The 15,342-nt window shown below is 37.2% G+C and overlaps 1 protein-coding gene across 7 annotated transcripts in view; it reads right to left on the reverse strand.

Moving 5' to 3' along the window:
* The window catches only part of arnt2 (aryl-hydrocarbon receptor nuclear translocator 2), a 129,242-nt gene that overhangs the window by 44,421 nt on the left and 69,479 nt on the right, over positions 1-15,342 (reverse strand). For all 7 annotated transcript variants that reach the window (XM_053513081.1, XM_053513080.1, XM_053513077.1 and 4 more), the window contains one exon: positions 9,544-9,695. In XM_053513081.1, coding sequence (XP_053369056.1) covers positions 9,544-9,695 — 152 coding nt within the window. The remainder of the gene's footprint in view (positions 1-9,543; positions 9,696-15,342) is intronic.

Below are 15,342 nucleotides of genomic sequence, written 5' to 3' on the forward strand. Positions count from 1 at the left end.
TCTCTCTGTCTCTCTCACACATACAGTTCTATTTCATCTCTTACACCCACCGCAAACTGGAAGGCATTTTAAAAACCCATCATGCTGCCAGCTGAATGCTATGCATTCGAGCTTTATTGTTTTTTTTCCCCCCTCTTCGGGCAGATCAAAGTACAAAGTATAAAAGTATAAAGTTATTTTAGACATATCCTCTTTCTAAAGGTAGAACAAATGCTCAAGATAATTTGTCCTAAGGGATTTTCAAATCTTTTCAAAGCAAATCTAAGACCTACAACAGCAGAAAAATAAGCACTTTACAAATCCGCACTTTATGTTGATTCATCATTACTTTTAACAGTCTCGCCTGTGTGATAAACTTTACACACCTATGTGTAAGCTGTTACTATAGAAACAATAACAGAAGAATAAGCATGTTATTACAAACCCTTTTTTCATGCTACTGTCTTTACTAATCACCTTCTAACTATCTAACACAATTGAGCACACAATTATGACACTCAAGGTTGTGCTGTTGTAATTAGTGCTGCCAATCGATTAAAATTTTTATACTGCTTAATCACAGTCATAGTTTGTGATTAATCACGATTAATCACAATTTTAAAATACTCAGATTTACTTGTATTATAAACGTGCAATGTTGGAATAAAGAAATGCATGACAAACTGATTAGAGCAAACAGATTATGGAGTTTTGTGACATCTGAAACATCAATGTTTAACAAATGTTAAATTAAAATCTCTTAAATAGGACTGGCGCACCGACGCGGCTCACACCCAGATCCTCATATCCAAAAGTCAATAACCTAGAGCCTTATCCACCTGAGCCACCACTCCCACAGCTTACATTTACTGTATTCTTGCAAAAATAGTTTGTAGCTCAAGCACACAACTGTGGTTTTATCCAACCTTCCATCTATAAGCTTTTTATACCCAAACTGACCCTTCAGCAAACCTGGCGATGTTTCCTCAGTCACCTTATTATCATTACCATTAAACGTGCCATTATTACAAGCCATTAGGGTCAATTTACATTTAAAAACGTAGGGTGTTAAAATGGTTAGATTAATCACATGCATCAACACATCAACAGCTTGACCTTGAGTGTGATATTGCTTTTTTTTCTACAACAGTTCTACATGATGTTTGTTTATTTAATTAGTCATGTGACTGCACCAACACATCTTTTAGCACCACTTGAACAGTAATGTTAATCGCTTATGAGTTGATCACTTATGCTAAAGATACTTTACAAACAAAAATTGTGAGTTATTAGTAATTTAAACTGGTGGTAAAATTTAAACTGGTGATAAATCATGTTATGAGCAGAGACCGGTTACTATACCTCACATTGTGTTTAACATGACTGTAGTTGTGTATCAGCCATAGTATTGATTGCTTGATTCCTACAGCCACATTGGTGAGCGGTCTACTGTGTATTAACTGATGCTGCACGGTGATCTCCAGCTGCAATAAACCAAATATTCCAAGCAGAGAGAGGGGTCTGTGTGCACCATGCAGACTTTAAATGAGAATATCAACATACAGAAAAGCACCAGCTTCATAATTCTATTAGTACGGCTAATTAAATAATCTATTGCAAAAATAGAGTTTCACACAATCCTCTTATCTAAAAAACTGAGTTTGTACAACCCTCTAATCTAAAAAATGTGAGCAGGCATGTGTCCCTTCAAGTTGAATAGTTATGACACCTGTGAAGCAGACTGATGAATATAGTTAAATGTGTCCCAGTGCTGTTATACTTTATATCAGCACTCATGGAATGACTCTTGTCCAATCAAATTTCTTAGTCGGAACTGTTGTATAATTTAACCATTTGTTCCACCTGCCCTCTAATGCACATTGTTACAGCTTGTTCAATGCTACCATGGTTGATTCACACAGGCCTCGCTCACTGCTTGTTCTCTTTCGCCAGATAAAAGGTCCCACAGTTTCAGATTACGCATTTTGGATTCAAAACAATTAGACAAAATGCATCATATCTGACGTAATGCTAAAACCATGATGACTCTTGCGGTACTGTATTTCTAGGAAACATATTTTCCCATACTCTCTCCAAAGTTTAATTTATTGCCTCCCTTCTATTCCAGTACTGGAAATTCCACAAATCACATTCAACACCGAGCCTCCCCTGCATAGTATCCATATCTAAACAAACAGAAAAGCATTAAAGAATACATAGCTCACATGTTGTGTGTAAATTCTATGGGATTACCCTTTCTCTCTGCACGTTCCTCCCTGCACTGACAGCCACACTACAACACGGCACTGTAGTGATTAAACTGTTATGGACAGGGATGCGCTACAGATACTACCCTGGAATGCAGGATGGTATCAAATCATACGACTTGTTTAAATAACTGATCTTATCTTAGCTTGATTTATTTTATGATATCAGCATATCTTTTAGAGTACACCAAAATCAGGTCAGTACTTGTTAGAAGACGAGATCCAGCATACCGAAAATGGTGCCTTCTTAGCCAACTTTATCTTCCAATAACACATCTATCATAGTCCAACTGACTTCTTAAAGAAGAAGAAGAAGCAGACTTTGTCATTATAAAGTGGGCGATGAAATTGGGAACCATTGCAGTGCATGGCCCCAAGCATTAAAGGCCAACTGCAGGGGATCCTAGGGACACTTTGCTGTTTAGGAACCTGGTCTAATCTGGAAAGGCTTTCTGTTTTGGACAATGGTTGTGAAGACATACTCAAAGCTGTTCAATGGGGTTGAAGTCAGGGCTCTGTGCTGGCCACTGGAATTCTTTCAAACCAAATCATGTGTTCGCCCCTCGATTGGAAGAAGCATTGTCATGCTGAGTCAAGTTTGGGCCCATTAGTTCCAGTGAAAGAAAATTGCAATGCTATAGCATATAAATCCTGTACAACTTTGTGCTCCCAACCTTGTGGCAACAGTATGGGGAAACAAACATGTGAATGTGATCATCAGGTGAGCATAAACCTTTGGACACAGAATATACATCAATCCAAAAACCACAGGAAAACAAAACCACTGACTGCTATTAAAGTCCATTAAGACTGCTATTACAATCCTTAAAAACAGTGGTCTACACACATATATATCTGAAGGAAAATCTGAAAAGCTCAGATGCATGAACTACATGCAAGTGTTTTCAATAATCTGAAGAGGTCAGCCAGAACATCTGTTTGCACACCTGTGTAACCCAACTTTGAACACAGAGAACTTTCCAGTGTAAATACTTACAAACCTTTTGAACTTCAGTCACAGATGCTGAATACAACGTACACCACAATCAGCTACAGGGTGGAGAAACTGCATGTTTATAAATTACACAAAGTCATACTACGTAGATCATAAACCACACCATCCCATCTGTGTGACATTAGCAAATGATGGGATGGGATAGGATTCAAATATTGGAGAGGATCATCCAAGCACACTGATTCACCTGGTGGAAGTTCCACAGCTCATAGCACCAGCACCAATAAACCAGTTTTGGAGTAAAAGAAAATCCCGTACAAAAATGCTTTTGATCAAACTATTGCCTTTAGCTACCGTTTCCCATGGTCCCACAACTTGGATTACATTCTGTCTCGTTTGCAATTCCATTTTGATAAACTTGTCTGCGAAATGAATAAACACAAGTGTACTATTAATCTCTCTAACCAGCAGTTTCTCTAGTTTTGTGCCATTCTACACAGTACCTGCTCCATTAAACCTGTAAACTTTGGCAAGTGGCCTCAGCAGCTGTATAAACCTGACCGCATACACGTTCACACTTTGTGACACTGGCGGGATAAATAACGGGAATATTGTTTTTATTGTTTTCTCCTGGCTTTGTCTAAGTCTAGTACTATGAAGATGCTTTCCAGTATACATATAAAATATATCAAGCTGAATGAGTCATCACAAGATCTGAAATATAATAAAATAACAGAAAATAAATAACCAGACTTTTAGGCTTAAGGGAAGAAATGACGCCTAGCTTACGGTAAAAAGCAAGGACTTAAGTCACGGACACACTACAAACAAATCATGTGGCAGAAGTGCTTTATATACAGTATGGGCATCTATCAGCAGAAAAACACAATAGGTTCCACCCTGAACGGGAAACTAAGTCCAACAGTTAACCCTTGGAAAAACGTTCTGATGCTTTTCTACTCAACACAGCTGTCAAGCATGGCTATCTGAGTTACTGTAGCCTCTTTAACAATGTATTACTGCATGCGGGCCTGAAATCCACTCAAAAAAACTTAAACCAACCAGTCACTGATGAGATATGGTTAAAATATTGGTGAGAAAATATTGATCATACAATGATCAGCCATAACATTACCAGCACACACTATTAAAACATCACTGATCATTAATTGTATTTCAGTAAACTGGTGACAGGATCATGTGGGGGTGCCGGTGGGGAGCAAAGACCAGCCAGTCAGGTTCGATCCCACAGAAAAGCCAATTTTAGCACAACTGGCTGAAAAACATCAATGATGGCCATGATAAATGGGCAACAGAACATCCAGCGCACCCAGGAGCCTGGCAGGCAGACGGTTAAGGCTGCTAACCTAGCCTCCAAATTCCATAGATCCCAGTCTGATTGAGCACCCCTAGGATGTGCCAGACAAACACAAGTCTAAACCATGGAGGTTCCACCCTGCAACCCACAGCACCCAAAGGATTCGCAACACCCTGGTGCCAGACACCACAGCACACAACAGAGGTCTTGTGGATTCATGCCCTGAGGGGACAGAGCCACCCAGGCAGCACCAGGGGAACCTGCACAATACTACCCATAATGTTTTGCTTTGTAATGTCATTGCTGATCGGTGAATGTTACACACTTGTTTTTTTTTAAACTGTAGAATTAATAGTGGAAATAGATATTATATAAAGTTGTTAATTACATCAAGCACCAGCCCTGTCAAGTAGAAATCTACAGCAACGAAAAACCCAGTAACTGATTCATCCAAACCAGCCCAACTGACACCAACACCAATGCCATGATCAGGGCCACAGAAAGTAATCACTCACTTAAATGTCCAACACAAAATATTTTTTTTACATTCTTATGTTTAATGTGAGCATTAACTGAAGCTCTTAACATGAAGTTCTTGATCTATAACTCAGCTTCCTACAGCTAAAATTTGGTAGGGCAAAGCAAATTGCTTACCAGGTACTAAACAATTGATTAATAGACCTTACCAGGACATATACTCATTGTAAGTGGGAGAAAATGTGATGTCCTAACATGAGGACAGTAACATCCTGACTGCATATCTGTTATTGGTTGCAAGTCTTTGATAACAAAGGCATTTTCCAAATAAGTTAAAGTAATTACATTTAATGAAAATGCTTATAAAGAAAACCTGCTTGATCATGTGGCCGTTAGACTGCTGGTCCTAAAGAGTTAAGTAAAAGAAGCGTTCTGGTGTATTAGTGTGTCAGCTGGAGATCAGTGCAAATGGAGCTGCAGTGATTCACACTCAGTGTGAGATCATGAGCATCCTACTGTGTTCTCAGATAGTAGAGAGTGCTGAGTTGGAGTTCTTTTGGTTGGTTGTTCAGCCAAGCATATCGGTTCAAAAGACAATTAATATGACCACAGCAAGTGAAAAACAACAATCTTCAAAAAGGTGCACACGTGTACACTATGTGAGACATCCGGCCATCACACCCACATGAGGTTTCTTCTCTAACTGTTGCTGCAATGTTGAACGGACACAATGGTATACTGTAGAATGTCTTTGTATGCTGTAGAAGTACAATTCTGCTGTAGAAGGACAACCCGAGCCCAGGCAACAAGCTCCATGAAGACATGATATTGGTGTGGAAAATCTTGAGTGGCCCTTTGAATTTCCTGATAGAAAATACCAGCCCAGACCTCCTCACCAATGCTCTTGTGTTTGAATGAGCACAAATCCTCATCGCAATATTGTAGTGGAAATCCTGCCCAGAACACTGGAGACAAACCTTTCCCTAATACTTTTATTCTTTTACTTGACCTTTACATAGAAAATACTTTCAAAAACGTTTGGGTCAACTTGGATAGTGTGAGAAAAAATTTAGAAAAACTTTTGTGTGTGCACACAAAACCTCAATTATCATCCTGCCGCAGTGCATAAAAAATATTCTTTTAATGCTTTCAGCTTCTCCTCATGGTGGGGGTTCCCGGGTATGAAAATGAAAAAAAAAAAAAAAAAATCAATACATAAAAAGATATTGTGATTTTCCAAGTCCAGAGCACAGTATTGACAGACCACTGGCTGGTAAGAATTGCTATCAACTTTAATTTCAGCACTGGCTTCCTTAAGGTAATAAAATCCTCCCACACAGCTGATTTGATCTGATCTGACTGCAGGACGACACAACTTTTCATGGCAGTAGTCACTTTGCTACTCATATACAGTACTGTATAAGGCTCATGACAGTATCACCCTAACAAAAGATGGACTGTAAAGAAACCTGCCCAGTAAATCAGCACAGTAAAGTTTTATATTATGAATGATATGTTGTTAATAATGTTAAATGACATAACTCCAGATCATACCAGGGCATGATATAAAGGGGCCTTGGCTATGGGAAATAAACATGACTGTAATGAAGTCTTGATATGCCTTAGTGATGCAAGTACTAGTATTGTAACATAAACTGTTGAGCTGTATGACTTTAACATAAAACAAACAGACAAAAAAGTCCAACATGTTTAGCATTGATTATGCCATGCATTTCCTGCGACACTGTATTTGCAGCCTTAAATGTCACAACATTTAATTATTTCTATTCAATTTCGTCCGAGATCTTGTGTTAATAAAAGGAGATTTAAACCACCCGGTAAATTCTCATCCAGTACATCCCAAAGACATAGGGTTAAGTTTGGTGGCCAATTCATGTGTGAAAATGATTCCCAGAACCAGGCTTTTATCATTTAAACCCAATGAATATTTCATTTTTGTCTTGGAATATGTTCCTGGCATCAGGAAATTAATGGGATAACCTGGTCATTGGGTACATACAGGTAGTCCGCAGAACACTGATTTCATTCATCCTCCAAAGGCTTGTACAGTGGACACTCTGGAATAGAGTCAATCTGGTCCTGAAGACTGTTTGGAAGGGCTGTTTAGTCCCATCCCGACGATTCTCGTTACAGTGTTGCTGTGATTTGTACTGTAGATTTTCTATGATGCAGATTAGTATGCTGTTAAGTGATTTCAAATGTCAACTCCAATAATTCCACTAATCTTCTAATTGTAATTAAATCTTTTTTTTTTTATTGATGCAGGTCAATAATCCGCCCCTTTTTTCAAATACAGTATAATGTGTTTAAAAATGTTGTTCTTAAACATGTGACCATGTTTAGGAAATGAGAAGCTACTACCTGCATCAATTAGAGATAAATGAATTGTACCTAGCTGAAAGAGATTAATCAATGCAGTAATTATACAATCTAAGGCTCTTAATTATTTGCATATTTAAGCACAAATTGCAACTTTTTTTTTTTCTTTTTCTTTTTTGCCAGGCAGCATGTGGATATTAATTAGACGTGAAATGGTACTCAAAAGTGATAGGCTAAAGTCATGATTAAGGGTAATGGACTGTAATGGTATTGTGAGACAGTGGAGAGTGGAATAATTATCAAATTATCAACCATGAAATTAGTTAACAGTTAGTACTCTGATTTACTAAACACACATTTACAACATTAAGCAAAAGGCATTAAGCACAGACAGAATCAAAAGGAGCTTTACAGTGTTTATATAATAATAATGATGACAATAATATTAATAAAACTAAGTGGTTTATAACAAGTAGTAATAACCAATTAATTAAGAATAAAAAATACCAGCATTTGTAAACCCTAGTTTCTCATCTCGGTTTTAAATGGCATTTTTTAAAATACATTTTAACTTATAAAAAAAATAAAATTTCCACTGAATGCTCGAGAGATTGGTAAGACAGTGGGGGCAACTGGAAGCAAATATTACTCACCCGTGGTTGACATCATGTCTTTGAAGTCTGCTTAGTGTATTATGCCACCTAGGCTGCACCTGTCCTTTTTTCCAGATTTCATACCCACCCCCACAAAGCCTGTTTTCAATGTACAGCTTCAGGTAATGTTCATATCAAACCCCTGACATACAGTATGAACGGAAGGCTCTGGTAACTTAAATAAGCATTCTTTATAACCATAGTGAGCGGGGCAAAGCATCTCCAACAAGAATGCACAACACTTTAAAACCTAGTGGATAGGCTACATTAACAAAAAGACAACATCAGGTTAGAACAAACTAGAAGAGAAGACTATACTGGGCACAGACTCACTCACAAAAAAAAAGAAGAAAAAAAAGGAATATTATTCTGCTTTTCAACTGCCCATTTTCAGCCAGTTAAAACCATTTCCACAGACTCACTAACCACAATACAGCAAAGGAAGTGGGTGAGTGGTCAAATCGTCACGTCAGTTTTTCCCTCCCAAACAGCCCGCATGTCACATGTTTTGCCTTAAAATATGTCATGATTTAATTATTTGACATACTTTCCAGGGTATGACGGAAGAGAGAGACAGGTAAGTGGGTCAGAGCAAGATTTATTTTACTGACAGAGAAATGCACGGCAGAGGGACCAAAGCAAACATGACCCAGCGTGAAGAAATATGAGGGGGGGGGGGGTGTTTATCTCGCCCACATAAGTCGATTTGAACTAAATAGTACCTGACATTCTGCAAGGGCTTCCACTCTGAAGCACGCACTGTACTGTTTTTCTGCAAACTCCAGACTACTGGCACAGATTACGGAAAGCTCCCCCTAAATGTCCGTTATGGAGGACGAGGATGTCTGGATGAACTCACTGTTCAAAACAGCCTGTGTTATTTAGCTTGGGAGAAGCCGTGCAGATTTAGTTTCAATGTAAGGCACCATGGAAGGAAAACAAACTTCTGGAATCTGGCTCACAATCTTGTGTACTTAAGTTGTTGACAGCAGAGAGAGAGAATTTCATTTAGGAAATCTTAAAGGAGAAAAGATTTAAAAACAAATAATAAAAAAAAAGGGAAACAGAAGTGGCAATCTTATGACATTTTCATGCCAATTGCTAAAGAAGGCACTAGGGAACATTTTCTTCTGACAGCTGTCTTATTAGGAGCTTCAAAAGGTATCAGTCTCACTGGGTACCACTGACAGACGTCATGTTTGGGACAACCTTACTACATTAATCACTAGTTTATCAACTGTAAAAAATGAGAATATATCCAGAACTAGTGATGATAACTCCACAAATGCTGTTCAAAAATAATATCTTTCTAGTCGCCTTCTTCCTGGGGTTGCCTACATTCAGTAAACAATTAAACCTTTCTGTCTGGACCATCAGCAACAAAATCCATAGTCCATTTGGAAGAGGACCAAGACCCACAATTTGTTCCACAATCAAGCACATGTGAGTGACACCACCTGTCAAACTGTCCGAACCAAATAAAAGCCTTCACTGTTCCACACCATGGACATGAACGTGGCTTTCTGAAAAAGGAAAGAAAGAAAAGACACGTACTTGACATTTGTGTTGGTGCAGATGATGTACTCAATTTCATCCGAGTATGGATTTTGGAAGGTGAAGCTGCTTGTTCTGATCAGCATCCATTCGCGATTCTTCATCCGGAAACGGTACATGACCGATAAAACCTGACCTTTCAGTTTCACGACCTGTGGGGTTCAAAAAAAAAAAGAAAGAAAGAAAAAAACATATCTTAAAACATGCATTAGCTGTGAAATTCTATGAGACACTGAAAAGTCTAGAAAAATACATACATTTTCTATAATAGCTAGAATTACCACTTAATAGTTTATAGAACACATCTAAATATCTGCTTAACAGTCCAACATGATCCAGAGAACCATGCTCTTATTTTTCCTTTTAAATATGACAAAATTACCAGATCTCTGAGCAATTAACTAAAATCCTAACACTAAAAGAATCGAATCTTCATGTACTTTTTATTTTATGTAACGTCACAGAAATAAAAGAAAGCATGTGATAAGTGTGTGTTTGAAAGACCTGATGATCGACACTCTATAACACATATGTTTGTGTTCTGGTCGTGTCAATGGGATACAAAATACACAAATACTTGAAACACTTTTAATACAGAGCTATTCATCAATATCATTCCTTTTTTACTTTTAAGCAAAGGATACAGTTAAGGCAGCTAAATGAAAACATGTACTCTATTATGTGACTTAAAGATTTAGAGCGGCATGAAGTGATCTCCTATGACACAATGCAATGCATATTTTATATATATTAAATGTATACATGTACGTGCTTTATAACAGAGATAAAGCCATAATGCATCGATAACTATGAATTAAAGGGTCAGCTTACATTTAGACTGATTGCCAAGTTTTTCAAAACTACACTTGACAGCATTGGACTTTGGCATCAATATATATAATCAGCCATAACATTAAAATGCAAAATTTTAAATGGCCCAATATTAGGCATTAGGTAATATTAGGCTTATGCTGCCGGGGAATGCCTTTGGGTGCTGTGGTTTGCAGGGTGGGGTCTTTATGCATTGGTTTGTCCGGTGCATTCCATGGATGCTTTATCGGCTTGAGACCTGGGAAATTTGAAAGCCGGATCAACAACCTTGAACTCCGTGTATGGGACTTGGCAGGCTAAGGTGCACTAGATATTCTGATGCTTTTTTATTGTGGCCAGCATTGACCTCTTTCAGCAATTTGTGTTACAATGGCTTTTCCGTGTAATCGGACCAGACAGGTACATGGTAACATGTAGAAAGAAATTTCCAACAAATCCTGCCTTTTGCACTATGACTGGCTACAAGAATTTGATCTCATCTGTGATTGTTGTTAGTAAATTGGCTTGCCTTAAGAATCTAACCTTTAACAAAATTTACAATCTTATAATGCAAGCAGTTAATATCCTGACCCAGCAATTGTTTTGATGCTAATGCCATGATACCATGGATTTTCTCTACTTGCAGGACAGGTAGCATTATCCAATACAGTGGCAAATGCAAAAGACTGGGTACAGCTCATCCAGTCCATTTAAGACACCTAAGGAATTGACTGAGGATACACATCTATTACTGGAAATGGCATATGCAAAGGCAATGTCTCCTTCACAGGAACGGGCGAGCGTTCCCTGTGCTAAGAGATTCCAAAGACCACATATCTCCACTTCATTGGCACAGGTAAAGGTGCCACACCTTCTTCACTGACAATCAAATAAACACACTAAGGTTCATAAACTCAATGCACTATCTTTCACCATATGCAGATACTTTTACCATAACCCGGAAAAAAAACACATAGAAACTAGAGGGCACTGAGCCAAGACTTGATCTTAGTAACCCCACAGCATTATTTAATGTCTGCATTCTTTCCATGATGAGACCTCAAAGTTCAGTCAAAGCAGCTTATGTTTCCTATTGCTATAAATAAAGGAAAAAAGATGATGAAAAATTGTTTTTTTTTTTTTTTCATTTCCAAGGGTACAACAAAGCCTTTCTTTGTCAAAACAAAGCTCATTTGCATCTCGAGGAATTCCTTGCTTTAACAAATCCAATGACTCCAAGAAGGGAAAAAACACCATGCACAAATAGTGCATACCGCATGTTATTCTTGGCCAAAGGTGGAATGGTTTTTCTGATTATAAAACTATTTCTCCACTAATGACTAAAATAAGTGACTCTGATCATTTTCAGAGCCTCAGAAGGTTCTTTTAAAAATTATCAAACTGTCTTTGCTTAAAGCACTTGAAGCAGATTTTGAACCAGACAGTCTTAACTCCTAAAGGAGTTTGGAAGAAGTTAAAGGGCATGTTCTAGAGCCAGAATCAGTAAAACACATTTGCAAAAACTCTTTATATGGGGTTATTCAGTACATTTATATTTATTCATGTGGTAGCAGCTGGACTGTGGGAGAATCCACTCTGAACACCAAACAAGTTCAAAATGAAAAGCTCAACACTGGCTTCTTGAGGTTTAAACTCATAACCTTGTGGTCACAGCACAAGACCTTAACCACTGAACTGCCACAGCCCAAGCGGCCCTAATCACCTTTCATCACCATAATTCAGAGAATGGGTCAGTTAACTGGCAGCGTTAAAATAAGGATATCTATGATGACTAGAAAGTCAGCCAAAGGGTAAAACCAATTAATACTCCAGATAAGTCAAGGTACAAACAGGTAACTAGGGAACTAAAAAACAAAGATAAACAAAAAACACACACAATGAACAAAATTACAGAGTACTAAAAGGTACATAACTGTACCCCTCCTCGTCACAAAAAAGGCTCCTCCCCATCAAGGGTATATTCCCACGTGAGGTCTAGTGAGTAAGTAAGAGGATACTCTTTTCAGCCACGTCATTACTAAACACCTGTACACCTGCAATGTGGCAGTAAAAGTCATAAAGGCTACTAATACGACCGTGGCAAAACACGGTGCTGCCTTGATTAGTTTCATTGAAAAGGATATCAACTCTGTGAATTTTCCCGCATGTGGGAATTTAATAAATTGTGTGCGTGGGACACACAATAACCTGCTCTACTCTACCTACTCTAATTAAATTGTTAGCTAACATTTTTAGAGTGGTAAATTAACTATGCAACCGAAATAAGGACTAAATCAATGTATAACAATGGTGTACACAAAAGTGTTACAAGTTGCATCATAGAAATCAAAATTTAATTAATTATGCAACTAATGAACACCAAAAGTCCAAATCTGTGATCCATAGGGTTCAAAAATAAATAGGGCACAATGGACACATGACCATATTTTTTAATGAAGAGCAATTGTGTGCCATTACCAAGAGTGATTTGCAGATGTAAAGTGACTAAAAACTCTGGAACGCAATGACTAACATGTATTAGTTATATACTGACAAAAAAAAACTTTTTCAGACGCTTTTACACTTGCATGTGCCACTGCAATGCACAATACCCTCAATAGAGGCACAGTGGCAAGAAAAAATATGTGAACCTTTTGGAATTTCATGGTTTTCTGCATTAATTTGTCATAAAATGTGATCTAATTTCCATCTCCATCAAAAAACATTTGATCTTTCATGTCTTTATAGAAAACACCCATAAAAACCTAGTGGAAAAAGTATGTAAATACTTGAGTTAATGAAGTAATGGATTTTCTTGTTAAGAAAATGAGTTTTGAGGTGTGGACGAGAGCTACTTTGACAGATTTTTTTAAAGTCGCTCCACACAAGAAGAATACTCTTATGTGTGTCATGCCTTGCAAAAAACAGCTTTCAGAGGATCTATGATCAAGAATTGATTATTTACATAAAACTGTTAAGGGTTACAAAGTGATGTCAATGTCTACAGGCAAATGGAGAAACTGTGGATACTCTACCAAAAAGTGGGCACCCAGACAAAATAACCAGAAGAGCACAACAAAGACTCATCAATAAGATAAAGATAAGACCAATCCTGAGTGACAGCTAAAGATTTAAAGGCATTTAAAGGAACTGGATAACATATTTGTTTATGAGTCTATAGTACGTGAAAAATTGACCAAGTAGGATGTCTCTACTAAAAAGAACATTGCTGCACAACTGAAGTTTGCAATCATGCACATTTACACTCCACTGCTGTATTATGATGTTTTATGTACTGATAAAACTAAGATTAAGCTATTTGGAAACATCATGCAGCATTACAGGGGAAGATGATTTCCCAAGCGTATCAAAAATTCTTCAGGATAATATGAGAATGTCTGTACGTCAGCTAAATCTTTGTAGAAGTTGGGTGATGCAACAGGACAAAGACCTAGAACAGCAGAATGGGTTCAAGAAAAACTAAATCTGCCTTTTGGATTATAGTCAGAACCCAGACTTTCAACCCAATAGAGATGTTATAGAATGATTTAAAGAGAGCCATACACATGTCCCACAATCAGATTCCATTTTATGACAAATTAATTCAGAAAACCATAATTCCAAAAGATTTACATACCTTTTTTTTATTATACTTCACATATTTCATTATCCTAAAAATTAATCTATCCAAAAATTCATCTATCCATCTATCATTAATTATTCATTAATGAAAAGTAGTATTTTATTTATTTAATTTGTTCAGAACATTCTGAGAATTAAGCTGTGTAACCAGTACTGTAAATCAAGGTGAAACGATTTATATTAATCAGGGACATGACGCTGTGCTTGCATGTAATGCGCTGTGGCCTATATGGACTATAAACTAAAATGCACTATAAGCTATAAAAACTGCAGATACAATCAACTTCAACAAAAATGGGAATATCTATAAATAACAGGTAAGGAAATATGCTTTAAATGAATATTTTGTTATCAACAAAACGACAAGGATGTTCAGGAAAAGTAATCAATAAAATTTTGCTTTAACTGTAATAAAGTTCTGAAATAGCAAATGGCTTAAGAAAGACATTAACTGCTCGGGCTCTACAATTTACGACTATAGCCTCTAACCCTAACTCTTACCAAAATTAAGATGTATAGAGAAAAACAAGACTTAGTATGAAAACATATGAAGTCTTAAAAAGTCACAATGTGCAAAACCCCTCAATTTCTGGTTGTTATTTATTACAGTGATAATGAATGTACCCTACAGCCATCACAAGCCATTTATCAAGAATGGAGTCAGTGATTTATTGTTGCACAGTTGCTGACACCGTAAACAAGAACAAGCATTTTAATTTAATAACTGACCAAGCAGCAAAAAAGTACCCATCAATCCATTTAACAGATGCAGTTGACTTTAACAGTTGCGGTCTGATTTTGCAACATTATAGACATAAACAAGTATAAAAGCACAGGCTGTGCACTGGAATCAGCCTTAGGGTCTTATTTGCTGAACTAAATGTTGTATTTTTGGACTTGAACATTGGCCTACATTTAAAGATGAACTCACTAAGCCATTTTTCAAATCCATACAAAAACAGTGCAAAGAACCTTGGGGGAGGAAATGTCCTATCAGATGTTCCCATCAAAAGCATCCACTTGAAAGTCCATTTAAAGACTTTTTATTACTGATCAATAGACCAAAGGTTTTTTATTTCCCACAAATGTTTACTTCCTGTTTGCACACTAGCTTTTCTATAACTCTTAGCCATTAAAACCCATTTCAAGTCATCCCATTTTCTCTTCACTTGCTCTAGCTCCAACACTTATACCTCTAATCCCATTTCTTATGTGCCCCACATTATTATTCTCATCATTGTCTAATTAAGCTTGTATTACACTGTGTTCTTTCAGCAGTCTTTTAAGATTATTACCTGTCACACTAGATCAGATTAAAGAAAATCATTATGTTAAGCTTAAGTCATC

Source organism: Clarias gariepinus, chromosome 15, assembly GCF_024256425.1.
Source record: "Clarias gariepinus isolate MV-2021 ecotype Netherlands chromosome 15, CGAR_prim_01v2, whole genome shotgun sequence".
NCBI lineage: Eukaryota > Metazoa > Chordata > Actinopteri > Siluriformes > Clariidae > Clarias > Clarias gariepinus.